Source organism: Budorcas taxicolor, chromosome 5 (genome assembly GCF_023091745.1).
Source record: "Budorcas taxicolor isolate Tak-1 chromosome 5, Takin1.1, whole genome shotgun sequence".
In the NCBI taxonomy this organism is placed as follows: domain Eukaryota; kingdom Metazoa; phylum Chordata; class Mammalia; order Artiodactyla; family Bovidae; genus Budorcas; species Budorcas taxicolor.
The window spans coordinates 79,627,950-79,648,436 of record NC_068914.1 but is presented as its reverse complement, the minus strand read 5'-3'; the positions used below and the strand labels follow the sequence as shown (position 1 = coordinate 79,648,436).

General features: G+C 39.9%; 1 protein-coding gene and 1 non-coding gene across 3 annotated transcripts in view; both read left to right on the top strand.

The window, feature by feature from the left end:
* Nucleotides 1-20,487, top strand: part of ANO6 (anoctamin 6) — a 235,836-nt gene that overhangs the window by 162,560 nt on the left and 52,789 nt on the right. For both annotated transcript variants that reach the window (XR_008199419.1, XM_052641519.1), the window contains exons 7-8: nt 2,368-2,483; nt 10,122-10,256. Coding sequence is in view for 1 of the 2 variants with exons in the window: in XM_052641519.1 (XP_052497479.1) it covers nt 2,368-2,483; nt 10,122-10,256 (251 nt within the window). In the remaining variant the exon portion in view is untranslated. The remainder of the gene's footprint in view (nt 1-2,367; nt 2,484-10,121; nt 10,257-20,487) is intronic.
* TRNAS-GGA (transfer RNA serine (anticodon GGA)) lies at nt 2,894-2,965 on the top strand. Its single transcript has one exon. It is a non-coding gene; the product is annotated as a tRNA-Ser (tRNA).

The following is a 20,487-nucleotide window of genomic DNA, read 5'->3' as shown; positions in this document are numbered from 1 at the left end:
TTCTTAAGGACGGCATACTGAGATGACAGCAACTCCTCAAATTCAAGAGCACTCCTCTAGCTGATAAGATCACTCATGAAATGGAAATTTTAAAATGTGCTGTAGAAGCTTAACGATTCTATAAATCCAAGGATGTTTTACCTAAGGTTTTAAAGTTCTGTCATTAAAATAAATAAAATCCTGTTTTATATTGCTCTGTTACTTTGTTATATTCACTGTCAGTTTATCTGGATCTCTAAGGCCAAAGAGTACATCATGAGTAATGCTGGACTGGATGAAGCACAGGTTAGAATCAAGATTGCCAGGAGAAATATCAATGACCTCACATATGCAGATGACACCACCCTATGGCAGAAAGTGAAGAAGAACTAAAGAACCTCTTAATGAAAGTGAAAGATCAGAGTGAAAAAGTTGGCTTAAAGCTCAGCATTCAGAAACCGAAGATCATGGCATCTGGTCCCATGACTTCATGGGACATAGATGGGGAAACAGTGGAAACAGTGGCAGACTTTATTTTGGGGGGCTCCAAAATCACTGCAGATGGTGACTGCAGCCATGAAATTAAAAAACGCTTACTCCTTGGAAGAAAAGTTATGACCAACCTAGACAGCATATTAAAAAGCAGACATTACTTTGCCAACAAAGGTCCATCTGGTCAAAGCTATGGCTTTTCTAGTAGTCATGTATGAATGTGAGAGTTGAACTGTAAAGAAAGCTGAGTGCTGAAGAATTGATGCTTTTGAACTGTGGTGTTGGAGAAAACTCTTGAGGGTCCCTTGGACAGCAAGGAGATCCAGCCAGTCCATCCTAAAGGAAATCAGTCCTGAATATCCATTGGGAGGACTGATGCTAAAGCTGAAACTTCAATACTTTGGCCATCTAATGCGAAGGGCAGGAAAAGATGTAAAGACCCTGATGCTGGGAAAGATTGAAGGAGGAGAAGGGGGCGACAGAGGATGAGATGGTTGGATGGCATCACTGACTCAATGGTCGTGAGTTTGAGTAAACATTGGGTGTTGGTGATGGAGGAGGCCTGGCGTGCTGCAGTCCATGGGGTCACAAAGAGTCAGACATGTGTGAGTGACTGAACTGAACTGAAAGGCCAAACAAAGCAAAGACTGATTGATAATTGCTACTGTGAAGTACATGTATTTGTGGATGAAGACAATATTGAAATGTACTGTGTAAGAAACTAGGACAGTATGCATGCTCCTTGATACACATGCACAGAGAACTGGGAGCTGGATGGGGAAGCAGATGCTGAGTTTCCTGGCTAAAAGACCCAACAGAGCAGTCCAACCTGACAGTCCCTGTGTTTTATATTTGTGCACCGACAAGACTAGCAATGAGCATGATATGAACTTGGGTACACTTGCAAATAGCTGTCCTGATTATCAATATGGGATGTCAAGGCTCTGTAGTACTCACTGGACATCTGCCCATGCCCAGTTCTTTTCCACTAAATCTTCCTGTAATTGCACTGGTCCCACGTCCAGGCTAAGGGATGATCTCATGAGGTATTTAGAAGGCAAGCAAGTAGAGGTCAGGACTCATGTTAAAGCTTTAATATTAATAATTTTCTGGTTGATAATAACATCTGTCAGTAGTTATTATACGCCAGGAACTTTGAACATTGCTGTGGATGAATTGATCATCTTAACAACTCTTTGAGGTGGGTAGTATTATTATCCCCATTTTATTGATGAGGAAATTGATGAATGGAGAGGCTAACTGACTTCCAGAAGGTCATCCAACTAGCAAGTGGTGGAGCCAGGTGATTCTGGTTCTAGTATGAGGGAAGAAAGGTGAGTCAGGTGGGAAGAAGAGAGATTGCATTTAAGCAGAGGCAGGAAGTTTGGTTTCTTGAATAAGCTAAATGTATAAACATCACATCAGGCTTTTTTTGTTGTTTATATTCTGTATTTTCACAGAATAACTGGTGAATTGAGGGACAAAAAAGCCTGGATTTTAGAACTGACCCTGTAACTAACCAGCTGGTTGCTCTGGGTGTCTAAGGAGGGGACTGGGCTGTCAGGCGTTCCTCCGCCATGAGAGTTTGAGCCCTTGAGCAGCCCAGGTTTTCTTTATTTAGAGCTGGTCCATTTATAGTACATGAGTATCCAGCGGTGGTCCCTGGGATTGTAACATCCAAGCATTCCTTTCCACCCACATTCACAAATGGCCCTCCAGGCATTAGTATTACTCCCAGTTGAGAATTCCTAAGAACTACATGGTATTTCCTTCCAGCAAATGAGACCTCTCATTTACAAATGACTGTGACATGTTAGGGCCGCATTTAGCCAACAGAACACGCAAACGCAAATGCATACCGATTGTGATGCTCGTTTCTTTGCTGCTTCTTCCCAGTGCAACTTCAGCAGCCCATCGGAGGACCTCAGCTGCCCCAATGAGCGGTACCTTCTGTACAGGGAATGGGCTCATCCTCGAAGCATATACAAAAAGCAGCCCTTGGATCTTATCAGGTGAGTTGTTGTAGTGAGCACTCCAGTGGGAAGGGCTCAGGGTTGCCCTTGTGGTTTCTAAGTGTGACAGTCCTCTAAGAGTATTGCCAACCAGGGAAGCTCACTGCAGCTCTGAGCTTTGTTGCCCAGAATTTTTACTGGGGGCTCATTACTAGGCATGATTGATTGAGTCACTGCTCACATGGCTCCATCTCCAACCCCTTTTTCTCCCAGTGGTCCTGCAGTATCACATGGTTCCAATCATGTGATTGGTCTTTCTGGCCTGGCCAGTCCACATCCTGAATCATCTCATTTGCACAAACTATTTAGAGTCTACCATGAATAACGAAGTCAGTCTTATCTTGGGAAATTCCAAGGCATATGAGACTACCCAACTGGAGATCAAAGACCCACCAAATTCTTCATTAGCTTCCCTGGTGGCTCAGAGGTTAAAGTGTCTGCCTGGAATGCAGGAGACCCGGGTTCGATCCCTGGGTTGGGAAGATCCCCTGGAGAAGGAAATGTTTAATTCTTCATTAAACAGGAGTAAATGTTAGATTTAGCTTAAATTGTATGATGGTGGTGGTTTAGTTGCTAAATTGTGTCTGACTTGTGACCCCATGGACTGTAGGCTGCCAGGCTCCTCTGTCCATGGGATTTCCCAGGCAAGAATTCTGGAGTGGGTAGCCATTTCCTTCTCCAGGGGATCTTCCTGATCCAGAGATTGACCCTGGGTCTCCTGCGTTGCAGGTGGATTCTTTACAACCTTAGCCATGGTAAGAGATGCCAGTTTTCACTGTTTTCCTGTATCTTCTATTGGGTACCATTTCCAACAGTATGTGAACATAATGTCCAGCATGCATCTTCTCAAAGCACCAGTGTCAGCTGCTCTCCAGAAACTTACATTGTTTGGGCAAAGCTGTTGGAGAAAAATAGATCAAGAACAACTAAGGACATAAATAAGTAAACAACATTTCTGAGTGAAATGAAGAAAATGACACAGTGATGAGATGGAGAGGAACTGGGAAGTGGGGAGGAAAGTGAGTCAAGAAAGTTATCTTTGAGTAAGTGAGCATGTGCGCTGAGATTTGTCTAGTCAAAAAAAAAAAAATGCCCAGTATTTTAAGGATCTGGGAAAAAGTCATATCAGGAAGAGAGGCCACTGGTACAGTGGCCTCAAGGCACAAAAGCACTTGTTAAGCTTGAGGAAATAGTGAAAACCAGTGCTAAGGGGAAAGAGAAAGATGACACACAAGGTTAGAAGGGTATCGGGAACGTGGAAAGGAGTGTAGACAAGTGCAGTGAAAAGCTGCTGCAATATTTTAACCATTCAAGTAATTTTATCTCACTCACATTTTGCAAAGATACTGTGGAAACTAAGTGATGGGGGAGGCAGGAAGCAGGGAAAGCTGGTAAGAGGCTATTAGCACAAACCAGATGAGAAGTCCTGGGGGCAAATATGGAATGTGTTTGGGGAGTCAGGTTGACAGGACATGGTTATGGATTGGATATGTGGGATGAGAAGAGGAGGGTCAAGGTGGACCCAGAAGCATGTGCCTGTTCTTCCTATGATGTCTCATTTGCCTGTCCACCTGAACTTAGGGAAAACCTCTTAATCTTAAAAGTGAGAATTTTAAAACACTGAAGAATTTTCATTTTGTTTTACATTTTATTAAGGGAAATTTTGGGCCTCCCAGGTGGCGTTAGTGGTAAAGAATACACCTACCACTGCGGGAGATGAAAGAGATATGGGTTTGAACCCTGGGTCAGGAAGATCCCCGGGAGTAGAAAGTGGCAACCTGCTCCAATATTCTTGACTGGAAAATTTCTTGCCTGGCAAGCTGCAGTCCATGGGGCCACAGCGAGTCGGACATGACTGAGCACAAGGGAAATCGTAAACATATACAAGAGTAGAGAAAATAAATAATACGGCAAGTTTGACTATGTCTGTCACCCATCTCCAAACATTATAAACTCATAGTCACCGTTGTTTCAGCTTTTTCTCTACTTCCTACTGGGTCATTTTGAAGAAAACTCCAAATAGCATAACATTTCATTAATAGAATGACAAGATTTCTTTTAAATATAACCAGAATACTCCTTTTGTTTAAAGTTGTAAAATAATCAGTATTCATGTTTTCCTGTCACAAAAATACATTTTTTAACAGTTTTTTGGTTATAATCAGTATCCAAACAAGGTCCAGATGTTGCAAGTAACATCTCTCAATAGCTGCTAATCTACAGTTTTCCAATTTCTTTCTTGTTTTCCTCATAATTGTTTCTCTGTTTTCTATCTGGCTGCTTTCATTCTCCCCTGAGGTGTTACTTGTTTCTCTGTCCTGTGTATTTGCTTTAGCAAAGTGATTTGATCCTCATCTAAAGGCTTGATCTGATTGAGATTGAACTTTGCACAAGAACACATATGTGAGTTTCATATTTCTATCAGTGGATATATAATGTCCAGTTGTCTATCTTTTCTGTGATGATAGCAGCCATTAATGAATGTTGTCTAGATTCGTCATTTCCTCAGGGATTTTATTTATTTGGCCATTTGTTGTCGCTCAGTCATTAAGTTGTGTCCGACTCTTTCCAACCCCATGGACCTTAGCATGCCAGGTTACCCTATGCACTGTCACTCAGAGTTTGCTCAGATTCATGTCCATTGAGTCCGTGATTCCAACCATCTCATCCTGTCGCCCCCTTCTCTTCCTGCCCTCAATCTTTCCCAGCATCAGGGTCTTTTCCAGTGAGTCAGCTCTTCACATCAGGTGGCCAAAGTACTAGAGTATGATTTCTTCCTTTATTTACTAGTTGGATTAGAATCATAAAGAGACAGTTTCTCTCATTAACTCAGATACCCTGTAGAATAAAATTTTGAAAAAGGATGTTTATATACATGTCAGTATTTGAAGCTGATATTTATATGAGGGTTCTCTTCCATTATTTTCATTTTGTACTAAACCTATAGCATCTGTTGGCAGAGTGATTGGTTTGATGGCTTTTTAATCATTCTTTATGGGTTTTTGTTTGGGGGCCAGGGTTCTATGAAGAAAACAATTTCCCCAGGATTTTAAGTATCTTTTGCTAAGGAAAATACAGTTAACTATTCCCTGCCCCTGGTCCACCTGTCCCCCTTGATGCTTCTGTCAACTTTAAAAAGAAATGTACAACATGAGAGTTGTGGGTTAAGTTTTATTTAGGACAAAATGAGCCCAGAGACAGCATCTCAGCTCTGAGAAACTGCTCCAGAGAGGCAGAGGGAGAGGTCACTATATATGTGATTTTGATGAAGGGGGATACATGCAATCAAGCACATATTTTGTTTTTGCAGAAGGTTTCTGCTAGTCATGAGAAACCATCTTCACTGAAGCACTGAAGAATTTTAGTGCTTTTCTAGATACGAGGAGATATAAGAATTGAGCTCATAAAAACAGCTTCTGAAAAGATTTAACTATCTGAAGACCTGTTCTGCCAGTTTTCCTCAGAGCACAGAGTGCCTCATTTCTGCTCTTTACCCCGAGTGCCTTTCAGGGGATGTTGAACATCAGCAGCTGCGTGATTTAATCCTTGTACAGGTAGATGGCAAGTGCCAACGGCAAGTGTCAGTGTGTAGTTGACACGTCCCATTAGTAACCCCTTCAGCACTCAGGATGTTAAACCTTCCTCTCTGGTTCCCAGGGATTAGCAGAGGGAAAATGAACTCTTTCCCAAAAAGCAAGTCAAGCAAGCTGGAAAAAAACACCTGGAAGAAACAGACCTTGCACAGAAAAAAAAAAAAAAAAGCAAGTTTCCTGTAACACTCGCTCAGAGTGCCAAGAGAATACATGATATCCACAATACAAAAACAGGGTTCTAGTTTAAAGAAAAGTAAAGAAAGGATCATTCTGAGAGTAACATGTAGCTCTTAGGAATTAAAAATGAGCAGAATGGCAGGGGGGAGGAGGGAACAGCAGTATTAAAAAATGATGTTGAAGAAGTTGTACCAAACATGGAGTCAAAATGTGAAGACACAGGGGGAAAGATAAAAATTTAAAAATCAGTCCAGGATGCACAATGAACAAATAATAGGAACGCTAAAAATAAGGCCAGAGAAAATGTAAGGAGGGAATGAGAGAAATATTTCAAGACAAGTATCTGAACTATTGAAGAACTGAGCACCCTGAGGCTCTGTGTGGACGAGCATGCAGAGCACCCAGCTTGGAGGATGGACAGGGAGCCATCAGGTCACTGAAATGTGGCCTCTCAAACACTGGAGCAGACAGAAGGTCCTGCAAGCTTCCAGAAAGAAAACCAGCCTTCATACGAAGGAGGAAGACTCAGAATAGCTTTGCATTTCTCAACATCAACGCTTGAAGGTACAAGAAAAGAGAGCAACAGTTTCATATTGCCAAGGAAGTTGTTTTTTTTTAACTCACTGTCCCATATATGGCCAAATTCTTCATTTGGTGTGAGGAAATTTTCATAATTTAAATGTGCAAAGTAATGAAGGAAGTACAGAGGTACTCCACTCAGAAAGAAAAATACATGGGTTCAATAAATGGGGGTTCCCAGCCTAAAAGAGGGGCATGGAGAGCCCAGGTAACAGCTCTTGGCAGGACTCCTAGCAAGTCATTAATCCAGGTGGCAGGAGAGAGACTGAAGAGATTGATTCCAGGAGATGAAATTGATAGACTGACTCATGTGTCAGAAAGCAGTGAGAAAGTTACACCTGAAAGGGAAGTCTGGGGTTGAATTGTTGCTACGTACTGGAAGAAACACGAGCTAGAATCAAGATTGCCGAGAGAAATATCAATAACCTCAAATATGCAGATGACACCACCCTTATGGCAGCAAGGGAAGAGGAACTAAAAAGCCTCTTGATGAAAGTGAAAGTGGAGAGTGAAAAAGTTGGCTTAAAGCTCAACATTCAGAAAACGAAGATCATGGCATCCGGTCCCATAACTTCATGGGACATAGATGGGGAAACAGTGGAAACTGTCAGACTTTATTTTTCTGGGCTCCAGAATCACTGCAGATGGTGATTGCAGCCATGAAATTAAAAGACACTTACTCCTTGGAAGAAAAGTTATGACCAACCTAGATAGTATATTCAAAAGCAGAGACATTACTTTGCCGACTAAGGTCCGTCTAGTCAAGGCTATGGTTTTTCCAGTGGTCATGTATGGATGTGAGTTGGACTGTGAAGAAGGCTGAGCACCGAAGAATTGATGCGTTTGAACTGTGGTGTTGGAGAAGACTCTTGAGAGTCCCTTGGACTGCAAGGAGATCCAACCAGTCCATTCTGAAGGAGATCAACCCTGGGATTTCTTTGGGAGGAATGATGCTAAAGCTGAAACTCCAATACTTTGGCCACCTCATGCGAAGAGTTGACTCATTGGAAGAGACTCTGATGCTGGGAGGGATTGGGGGCAGGAGGAGAAGGGGGCGACCGAGGATGAGATGGCTGGATGGCATCACTGACTTGGTGGACGTGAGTCTGAGTGAACTCCGGGAGTTGGTGATGGACAGGGAGGCCTGGTGTGCTGTGATTCATGGGGTCACAAAGAGTCGGACACGACTGAGCGACTGAACTGAACTGACACAGAAAACTAAACAGTGAACCACCAAGACAAGTATTAACTCCAGAGAAAACAAAATATTGCCCAGAAAAGAAAAAGTAAGCACAGCAGATGATTTGATGCAGCTGGGAACAGTCTTTATGGTATCTTAATAATGCAAAGCAAGGCTATTACTCTAACCAAAATTATATTGTAACTATGTCGAAAGGATGCAGGAAAGGAGTTATGGGTGTATAGATGAGACGGGGGTTGAAAGAGAGCTTAATTCTAGTCTTCCAAAGTAAAGCATCAGGAGGTGATATGTAAAACTGAGAGGTCAGTGAACTACAGTACAGGTATATTGTTTACAGAAGTGGAGGTAAATATTCCTAGAGTCAGCTCTAAGAAGTGAAAGTGGTTACTTCTCGCCAGGAAATGGGAGCGGTTCTTGAGGGCGGCCTCTGTTTATACCTAGCGTTCTAGAGCGGACTCTTTATTGACTGTATAGTTATAGCTTTGATTTTTTTAAAACCAAAGCTGAATTTTTAAAAATTGGTATTAAGAATTGGGATGTGTGGGGCAGAGAAAGATAATGATGAGAGGATATGACATTTGAAGGGATCCTCATTTTCCCCGGCCTTTCAACCAGAACCAAGAGACAGGCTTTCTGTTGAGGATTCAAAAATTCTTTCTCAGCTTCTTGTCTAAGCAGTGTAACAAAGGTGCCTTGGGAAGTACTGAACCCCCGGTCACCGTAAATATCCAAGTGGAGTGACCAGCCCTCTTGCAGGGTGTTTTTACTTCTGGGCAGTTGGAATGGGCAACTTCTAGCATTCTTTCCGATTTTAACTGTGGCATTTCCAGGGCAGATGTTTGATAGAAATGTATTACAAAGAGCCTAACACCCAAGAGTCCAAAATGTCCCAAACCCACTGCCAGGCTTTTCTCTCCCAGACACCATCTCCTGAGCTGTCATTCGCCTGCCACCCATGAGCCAGACCACAGAGCCCAGTCACAGGAGAATGGACACACTGCACTCCCCCCAGCTCGTGATTCCATCTCGGTCTCAGCCCTTCCTTTTCCCCATGGGTATAGCCCACGCCCAGGCCTCTGACCAGGGAGCTGGTCTCAGAACTCCCCTGTGAGGGCTGGTCCAGCTCAGGGATGTTCCTCTGGGAAGTCTTCCAGACTCCAGGCTGCTCTCAGAGCTCAGTCCCCACTGGGCTAAGCCCACCGAGCTCAGCTCAGTGTCAGACTGAGCCAGAAGTCTCCTAGAGGCCTCAGAGCTAAGACAGTCTACAGGCTGTACTGAGCCAGAAGTGAAACGTGAGCCAAGGAAAGGTATATGCCAGAGTCGCCTAAACAGCCATCTTACTGCTTGGTCCTCACCCCTAAACCCTTTCTCTCCCTTTCAGGAACAGTCTGGCCCTGTTTCATGCCATGCCTCTTTTTTTATTTTGACTACCTGTTCTCTTCTATTTACTCCAGATTAATTTACAAACATTGAAGAGTTTTTAAAACTTAGGAAGAATAGAAATCCTGCATACAAAGAATACAGGACAGTAAATATTCAGTCATGTCCATCCTGCCCTTTCCCATTCTCGAAAGGAGTGTTATAAATAGTTTGGTTAGAGAGACATTCCGCTCATAATTATTATTATTGGCATTTTCTTATTATGTGTGATTTTACATTACATGTGCTCCAAGAAAGTTCTCAAAATAAAGCAAAAACAGGTAATTGAACAAATGGTTCATGTTCATTCTTTTCATAAATGTCAAGAATAATCTTTGGGGAAACTTACCAGATCTGCCAGTCTTTATGAAGAGTGATGATAATATCCTCTATCTGCTCCATATACAGCAATTTCCCCTCTTGGTGTTATTCTACTTTACTTGGCTGCAGCAGGTTAACCAGTGGTCAGTACTTCTGTAATATGTAAACTACGTCTTATTTCACAGTAGAACTGGGGGCCTGCTATGAAAATGGATATGTTTTTAAATGTGCATTGAGTCAGAGGTTTAAGTTTACAGCCCCCTTTATTTATAATCAGAAATTAATATGAGGATAAAGCTGCAGACTGATCATATGTCTCCTCTGAAAATAACTTCTGTCTTCCTTCAGGAAATATTATGGAGAGAAGATCGGGATCTATTTTGCCTGGCTGGGCTATTACACTCAGATGCTTCTCCTGGCAGCCATCGTGGGAGTGGCTTGCTTTCTCTATGGATATTTCACTCAGAATAACTGTACATGGAGGTAACCTCTCCCTATTCCTTGTTACCATGCTGAAAAGCTGCTTAGACATAAGATTATTTTCCGGGTCTTAGACTGTTTTAGTAGAAGAAGACTCATTATAGAACACTTACTGCTTTGGATGATTCATCTCTTTTGTCATAAGCATAATAACTAAGTGAAATGGAAAAAAAAATTTTTTTCTTAGATAATGCAACCCAGCCTCTGACAAGACTGTTACCCTTAGGAAACACTCCAGTATTTTAAGGCAATACTTTGAAAAAGAAAGGAGGTTTGAAGAATGGAACATCTTTGAACTTTTGGCCCCCTGAGGAATGCTTCATTCAGCCCTACAGATGTGAACCTAGAGCAGCTCTGATTGCATCAGGGTTTCAGTGGCAAAACTGGCAAAACCAATGTTTCTATGTTTTTTAAAAATTACTTCTTTTTTCTTATAAGTTTATTTAATTTATTTGTTTTTGGCTGCACTGGGTCTTCGTTGCTGCATGTGGGCTTTCTCTAATTGCAGCAAGTGGAGGCTATTCTCTAATTGCAGCAAGTGGAGGCTTCTCATTGCTTCGGCTTCTCTTGTCATGGAACACAGACTGTAGGGTATGGAAACTTCATTAGTTGTGGCGCACGGGCTTTGTTGCCCCTTGGCATGTGGAACCTCCCCTGACCAGGGATGCAACCCATGTCCCTTGCATTGGCGGCCAGATTCTTAACCACTGAACCACAGGGAAGTCTATGCCTTTGTTATATATATTAAGTATATATCATAAAACTCAGGTAAATGATACTTTTTGTTTGTTTTACTTAAAAAAAAAAAAACACAGTGTTAGAGGGCTAAAAAAGTATTAAAGAATGAGTTTGTGCTTGATGGTGAAATTAAAATACCAGCTACACTGTGTGAAGGGAAATACGTGGGTCCCAAAACACTGACTTTCACCATCTCTGATCTGAAGTGTGTTACTGATCCTTTGCTTTTGGTGACCTCAACCTCCAGAAGGGGTGCGGCACTGAACCAGGCCTTTTCTCTTGTTCATTTGGCCTCTATCCAGGTGTGACAGCCAGATCAGAATTTCTGGGCAACAGTGACAAGCTGATGACCAAATTTTTCTAGCCTGCAGCAGATGAGCCTGACTCCAGAGGCAGGAAGTGTACATGGCAGTTCTGATGTATAGGCGTAATTATCCATTCTGTTTAACAAAGGATTCTGAGTGTTTGTGCCCATTATGGCTGTTAGCTTGAAAGCTGCAGATGGTCCTTGAAGTACTTGCCTCTCTTCACTGAAAAAGAGTTTAGGGCTAAAGGCTGAATGTTTATATTTTTTTCCCTAATTTTGTCTTTGGCTTCTCCATTGTTTTGTATATTGTTCCAACCAAAAAAAGGTATCTCAAAAATATGCTTTCAGAGTGAAAAATTAGCATTTTTATATGGTTCTTGCATGGTGGTGGTTCTCATAATTTGTTTTATAAAGTCACCATACAGTCACTCCACATACTTCCTATATGTGTTTACAGTTAATTTTATTACGAATTGAGAAGATTCACAAGAATAGAAGATAGATAAGATTAGAAGATGGATTTAAGATGTAAGGAAGAATGATCCATTACCCAGTTTAAGAAGAAAACATAACTGTTACCCAGGAAGTTCTTTGCTCAATTGCATCCCCTCACTTTCCACTTTGGAAATAACAACTATACTAAATTTTTATTTTTAACATACACTGTACACATATGTACTTGTACCGCTATAAAATATAATTTTGTGTGCTTTTGAAAATATCTGTGCATAAGTGGAAGATACTGTAGGTATTTCCTCTTCCATAAAAGGCCTATTTAAAGCTTATACACACTTTAAAATATCAACTTTTTTGAGATATAATTCATATACCATAAAAGACAGCCTTTGAAAGTGTACAATTTGTGGTTTGACATACTTCCACAGAGTTCTGTAACCCTCACCACTATCTAATTTTAGAACGTTTTCATCACCCCATAAGGAACCAGTATCCTTTAGAAGTCATTCCCTAACTTCTATTTCCCTTGGCCACTGGCAGTTACTAATCTGCTTTCTGTCTCTACATATTTGCCTATTATGGACATTTCATTATAAGTGAACCATACCGTGTGTGCAGTATGTGGTGCCATCTTTGTCATCTTTCACTTAGCATGTTTTCAAAGGGGGCTTCCCAGATGGTGCTAGTGGTAAGGAACCCACCTGCCAGTGCTGGAGACGTAAGAGATGTGAGTTCGATCCCTAGGTCAGGAAGATCCTCAGAAGGAGGGCATGGCAACTCTCTCCAATATTCTTGCCTGGAGAATCTCATGAACAGAGGAGCCTGGCCAGCTACAGTTCATAGTGTCTCAAAGAATTGGACACTACTGAAGCAGAGTTGACTCATTGGAAAAGACTCTGATGCTGGGAGGGATTGGGGGCAGGAGGAGCAAGGGACAACAGAGGATGAGATGGCTGGATGGCATCACTGACTCGATGGACGTGAGTTTGAGTGAACTCCAGGAGTTGGTGATGGACAGGGAGGCCTGGCGTGCTGCAATTCATGGGGTCGCAAAGAGTCGGACATGACTGAGCGACTGAACTGAACTGAAGCAGCTTAGCATGCATGAACACAGTGTTCTCAAGATTCATTCATGGTATAGCATGAATCAGTACTCTGTTCCCTTTTGTGGTCAAATAATACGCCATTGTGGAGAAGGAAATGGTAACCCACTCCAGTATTCTTGCCTGGAAAACCCCATGGACAGAGGAGCCTGGCAGGCTACAGTCCGTGGGGTCAGTAAGAGTCGGACACAACTGAGCGACTTCACTTTACTTTACTTTAATATGCCATTGTGTGGATATACCACATTGTCTATCCAACCATCAACTGATGTTTGGGTTGTTTCCATTTCTTGGCTATGATAAATAGCTATGACAAGTATGTACAAGTTTTGTGTGAATATATTTTCCTCAATTCTTTTGAGAATGTATAAAAAAATGGAATTGCTAGGATTTATGTTAACTCTAGATTTAACATTTTGAGGACCTGCGAAACATTTTTTTTTGTGACTGCACCATTTTACTTTCCCAGTAGCTATAAATGAGTATTCTGACTTCTCCACATCTTCCTCAACACTTGTTATTGCTGAATTTTGAATAAATAAGCAAACAAGTAAATGTGTGTGTGTGTGTCTATCATTCTAATGGGTATGAAATGGTATGTCATTATTGGCTTTGATTTGTATTTCCCTAATTCCCAGTGATGTTGAGCATCTCTTCATGTGCTTATTTTGCCACTTGTATCTCTTACAAGTGTTCAATACAACTGTTGAGTTTTAAGTGTTCTTTATATATTTTGTGATAAAAAAGTGAAAGTGAAAGTCACATCCAACTCTTTGAGACTCCATGGACTATACAGTCCATGGAATTCTCCAGGCCAGAATACTAGAGTGGTCAGCCTTTTCCTTCTCCAGGGCATCTTCCTAACCCAGGGATCAAACCCAGGTCTCCTGCATTGCAGGTGGGTTCTTTACCAGCTGAGCCACAAGAGAAGCCCAAGAATACTGGAGTGGGTAGCCTATTCCCTTCTCCAGGGGATCTTCCCCACCCAGGAATTGAACCAGGGCCTCCTACGTTGCAAGTGGATTCTTTACCAACTGAGCTACTATGATAAAATCCCCTTATCAAATATTTTCTTGTATTCCATGGACTTTTTCACTTTCTTGATGTTGTCCTTTGAAACACAAAAGCTTTTCATTTTAATGAAGTACAGTTTACTGAGATTTTTCTTTTGTTGTTTATACTTTTACTGTAATATCCGAAAAAAAGCATTGGTAAGCCAAAGCATGAAGATTTTCTCAGTGTTTATCTTCTAAAAGTTTTTTTTTTTTTTTTTTTTTTAGTTTTAGGTCTATGATTTCATTTTTGTAAACAGTATAAAATAAAGGTTCAACTTTCTTTCTTGGCAGGTGTGTATTCTGGTGTTCCAGCACAATTTTTGTAAACATAATCTTTCCCATTAGCACCCTTGTCAAAAATTGTTATTGTCATTCAGTCATTAAGTCATGTCCGACTCTTTGCAACCCTGTGAACTGCAACACACCAGGCTTCCTTATCCTCCACTATCCCCCGGAGTTTGCTCAAACTCATGTCCATTGAATCAGTGATGTTGTCTATCTATCTCATCCTCTGCTTCCCTCTTCTCCTTTTGCCTTCAATCTTTCCCAGCATCAGAGTCTTTTCTAATGAGTCAGCTATTCACATCAGGTGGCCAAAGTATTAATTACTAATTACTAGTATGAAGTATTAATAAAGTGCAAAAATAATTGGCCATAAACATAAGAGTTTATTAGGGACTGTCAGCTCTTTTCTGTCAATACATATGTCTGTCCTTCATGCAAGTCCCACACTCTATTGATTGTTATAGCTTTTTACTAAGTTCACGATTGCTTTGATTTTTCTGGGTATCTTGCATTTCTATAATTTTAGAATCAGCTTTCTCATTTCTGAAAAAAAGCCAAAATTGCATTGAATCTGTAGATCACTTTGAGAGCTATTACCATCTTAACAATATTAAGGCTCCTAATTCATGAACACACAATAGCTTTCCATTTATTTAGGTCATCTTTAATTTCTATCAACATTTTGTATTTTTCAGTATATATATTTCACATTTTTCTCTAATTTAATCTTAAGTATTTTATTATTTTTGATGCTACTGTAAATGAAATTATTTCCTTCATTTTATTTTTAGATTATTCATTAATGTATAGAAATATAATTACTTTTACTATATTGATTTGTCTTATAACCTCGATGAACTGACTTAATTCTAGCAGATTTTTGGTAAATTTCTTTGGTTTTAATGTGCAATATCATGTCATCTGGAATAGAAATGATTTTCCTTATTTCTTTCTAATCTGGAGATTTTTAATTTATTTTCCTTATCTGATTGCCCCGAACAGAACCTCTGCTGCTGCTAAGTCACTTCAGTTGTGTCAATGTTGAACTTGGGAGGAATCTGTTCAGAGTTTCACCATTAAGTATAATCTTTGCTATGTGTGTTTTTTTCCCCTTATCAAGCAGAGGACATTCTCTTCTGTTCATTGTTTTTGATCCATTATTCTATCAGTATGGCATATTATATAAATTGGTTTTTGTTCATTGAACAATCCTTGCATTCCTGGATACATCCCACTTGATTTGATTTACTGGATTTGATTTGCTGATATTTTGTCGAAGATTTTTGCATTTATATTCATAAGAAATAGTAGTCTGTAGTCTTTTAGTGATGCCTTTGTCTGGTTTTGGTATTGGTGTAATACTGGTTTCATGGAATAAATTGAGATATGTTTCTACCTCTTTATTTTTAGAAGAGTTGGTGACGCTTTGGTATCAGATTTCTTTCAGTGGCTGATAGAATTCACCAGTTAAGCTATATTGGCCTTGACATTTCTTTGATTATTAATTCAGTCTCTTAATTCATTGTAGATCTATTCAGGTTTTCTATTTCTTCTTGAGTCAAGTTCAATCATTTATGTTTTTCTAGGAACTTATCCATTTCACCTAGGTTATTCCATATGTTGGCATATAATTATTGACAGTAATCCCCTATATTCCTTCTTTATTTTTGTAATGTCAGTAGTAATGTTCCTCTTTTCATTTCTGATTTTAGGAATTTAAATCTTTCTTTTTTTCTTGAATAGTCTAGCTAAAAAGTTGTCAGTTTTATTGATCTTTTCAAAGAACCAACTGTTGATTTTTCTCTGTTGCTTATCTATTCTGTATTCCATTTATTTCTGCCTTTTGTCTTTTGATTGGAATATTTAATTTATTTACGTTAAAGTACTTTCTGATTAGGGCTTCCCTTGTGGCTCAGCTGGTAAAAAATCTGCCCACAATGTGGGAGATGCTGGGTTTGATCCCTGGGTTGGGAAGATCCCCTGGAGAAGGGAAAGGCATTCTAGTATTCTGGCCTGGAGAATTCCATGGACTGTATAGTCCATGGGGTCGCAAAGAGTCGGACACAGCTGAGTGACTTTCACTTCACTTCATTTCACTTTCTGATTAAGTTGGCGTTACATTGGAGTTACATCTGTCATTTTACTACAGTAAGTCCCCTACATAGGAACATTCATTTTGGGAGCTTTCAAAGATGCAAACCTGCATTTGCATATCCAGTCATGTAAGTTAGTTAACATGTCTGGGATACATTGTCACACGCATGCATTGTCTAGAAATGATGGTGCTTTTGTGTACTTTACAGTACTGTATAGAGTACAGTAAGTACAGTAGCACAGTGTTTTTACATCCTTTCTCGATGCCAGCCCCTGTTGTACTGTACTACTGTAAGATTAAAAATGTTTCATTTTACTTTTGTGTTTGTTTTTAATGTCTTATTTGTGTGAAAGTATTATAAACCTATTACAATATAGTAATATATAGCTGATTGTGTTATTTGGATACCTGCACCTTGTTGCGCTTAATATATATAAATATATATTATGTAAAAACGTATTTATATATATTATATATGTTTTTTAACCTATGTAGTTACCTCTCCCAGTGATCTTTAGTTTTGCAAGTGAGTTTGACTTACTGCCTACTGCACTTTCATTTAAGCCTGAAGGATTCTTAGTATTTCTTGTAGGGCAGGTCTGCTAGCAAAGGAGTCTTTCAGATTTTATTTTTGTAGGAGTGTCACCATTTCTCCTCCGTTTTTTGAAGAATAGTTTTGCAGCATATAGAACACTTGGTTGACAATCTTTTCCTTTTTAGCATTTTGACAGTATGATCCAACTGCTTTCTGGTTTCCATGGTTTCTGATTAGAAATTAACTGCTTATCTTACTGAAAAGTCTTTGTATATGTGAATGCCTTCTCTTTCGACTTTCAGAATTCTGTCTTTGTTCTTGACTTTTGATACACTGAGTCTGATGTGCTTATGTTTGGATTTCTCTAAGTTTATTCTACTTTGAGCCTGTTGAACTTCTTGGATGTACAAATTAATGCTTTCATCAAATTTTGGAAGTTCTTCAGCCATTATTTCTTCACATATTCTTTCTGCCTCTTTCTTTCTTTCATTCCTTCTGGCTCTCCTATTATGTGTATTTTTGATGGTGCCCCACTCATCTCTGAGGCTACATTCATCTTTATCATTCCTTATTCTTTGTGATTCTCAGACGAGATAATCTCAATAGACCTAATATTAAGTTAGCTGACTTTTTCTTCATCCAGTTCATTCTGCAGAGGAACCTCGGTAGTGAATTTTTTGTTTTACTCATTATATTTATATCTCTAGAATTTCTAGTTGGTCTTCAAGTAATTTTTAACTGTTCATATTCTCTGTACAGTGAGATGCTCACATACTTTATTTCTTTAGGTATGATTTCTATTAGTTCTTTGAACATATGTATGATTGCTTATTTGTGTCTTCATTTAGTATGTCCAATGTCTGGACATCCTCAGGGAGTTTCTATTGGCTTCTTTTTCACCCTGTGTCATAGTCAAACTTTTCTGTTTCTTTATGTATCTTGTAATTTTTTGTTGAAAACTGGGCACTTTAATTATAATGTGGCCAATCTGAAAACCAGATTTTACCCCTCCTCAGAGCTTATTGTTGCTTCTGTTGTCATTGCTGCTGATGATAGGATTTATTTAGTTAGTTTCCTGAACAAATTCTGTAAAGTTATATTCTTTATCATGCATGGCCACGAGATCTGTATACAAAAGCTTAGTTATCTGTTAATGATTGGACAGTGATTTCTTTAAATGCCTGGAATCAGTCATTTTATTGAGCCTTTGCCAGGTGGCTCTGTGTTTGCATGTTCGGGAATGCCTTCAGCACTCCATCAGGCAGTTGTTATATTCACTATCAGTTTTATCTGGATCTCTAAAGCCAAAGAGTACATCATGAATAATGCTGGACTGGATGAAGCACAAGCTGGAATCAAGATTGCCGGAAGAAATATCAATAACCTCACATATGCAGATGACACCACCCTTATGGCAGAAAGCAAAGAACTAAAGAGCCTCTTGATGAAAGTGAAAGAGGAGAGTGAAAAAGCTGGCTTTAAACTCAACATTCAAAAAAACAAAGGTCATCGCATCCCGTCCCATCTCTTCATGGCAAATAGATGGGGAAACAATGGAATCAGTGGCTGACTTTATTTTCTTGGGCTCCAAAATCTCTGCAGATGGTGAGTGCAGCCATGAAATCATATCTTTTTGGGAGAAAAGATATGACCAACCTAAACAGCATATTTAAAAGTAGAGACATTACTTTGCTAACAAAGGTCCGTCTAGTCAAAGCTATGGTTTTTCCAGTAGTCATGTACAGATGTGAGTTGAACTGTAAAGAAAGCTGAGTGCCGAAGAATTGATGCTTTTGAACTGTGCTGTTAGAGAAGACTCTTGAAAGTCCCTTGGACGGCAAGGAGATCTGACCAGTCCATCCTAAAGGAAATCAGTCCTGAATATTCATTGGAAGGACCGATGCTGAAGCTGAAACTCCAATACTTTGGCCATCTGATGCAAAGAACTGACTTATTGGAAAAGACCCTGATGCTGGGAAAGATTGAAGGCGGGAGGAGTAGGCGATGACAAGGATGAGATGGTTAGATGGCATCACTGACTCAATGGACATGGAGTTTGAGTGAAGTCTGGGAGTTGGTGATAGACGAGGAAGCCTGGCGTGCTGCAGTCCATGAGGTCACAGAGTCAGACGTGACTGAGCAACTGAACTGGACTGAACTGAGGCTACCTTGGTTGTGAGACTGTTGGTTTTAAAGGGGAACATGAAGCTGAGGTTATGGGGATGGGGATAAGCCAAGTTAAAATGCCACAAAACTCGCTGGAGAAGGTGTGGAGGAAAGGGAACCCTCCTACATTGTTGGTGGGAATGCAAACTAGTACAACCACTATGGAGAACAGTGTGGAGATTCCTTAAAAAATTGCAAATAGAACTGCCATATGACCCAGCAATCCCACTGCTGGGCATACACACCAAGGAAACCAGAATTGAAAGAGACACATGTTCTCTTTCAGTGTTCATCGCAGCACTGTTTATAATAGGCAGGACATGGAAGCAACCTAGATGTCCATCAGCAGATGAATAGATAAGAAAGCTGTGGTACATATACACAATGGAGTATTACTCAGCCGTTAAAAAGAATACATTTGAATCAGTTCTGATGAGATGGATGAAACTGAAGCCGATTATACAGAGTGAAGTAAGCCAGAAAGAAAAACACCAATACAGTATACTAACACATATATATGGAGTTTAGAAAGATGGCAATGATGACCCTGTATGCAAGACAGCAAAAAAGACACAGATGTGTATAGTGGACTCTTGGACTCAGAGGGAGAGGGAGAGGGTGGGATGATTTGGGAGAATGGCATTGAAACATGTATACTATCATGTAAGAATCGAATCACCAGTCTATGTCCGATGCAGGATACAGCATGCTTGGGGCTGGTGCATGGGGATGACCCAGAGGGATGTTGTGGGGAGGGAGGTGAGAGGGAGGTTCATGTTTGGGATCGCATGTACACCCGTGGTGGATTCATGTCAATGTATGGCAAAACCAATACAGTATTGCAAACTAAAATAAAATAAAAATAAAAATTAAAAAAAAAAAACTCACTATTTTATGGAAAAGATTTAGTTGTTTTTTCTCAAACACTTCTCATGCTATTGGAAACCTTTGTTTAGTTTCTGCAGAGGTTAATTTTGACAGATTTTGTCAAGTTCTTTGCTTTGTGGAGGGGCATGTTTTCCAAGATCTTTACTCAGATATTCTTGAAGTGTTTCTCATGCCCAGTTATTTTTTACTGAGTTATTTGCAGTGCTAATTCTGCAGTTCCAATCCTATTCACATTGGAGTCAATCTGCATAGTTTCTTCTAGAGTGAGCAGTGTGCAACCTGTTGTTATTAATAATTTGCTGGGTTTTTCTTATTAACTTGCTGGAGTTTTTAAAATACTCTTGTGAGTAGTCCTTTGTCATTCCTGTATATTGCAAAACTTCTGCCAGTCTGCGGCTAGTTTTTTCCCCTCTCTTTGTAGTGCTTTAATGAGGTTCTTACTTTTAAAAGATTTTGAATGTATTAATATTTTTCTTTATGATTTATGCTCTTTTGTTTTTCTTTAGTAGTATTTTCCTTTACCCCAAGGTTATCTAGATACTATTCTGTAAGTTGGTACTGTTGCAGTTTTATTTTCTACCTGGAACTGATTTATATGTGATAGGA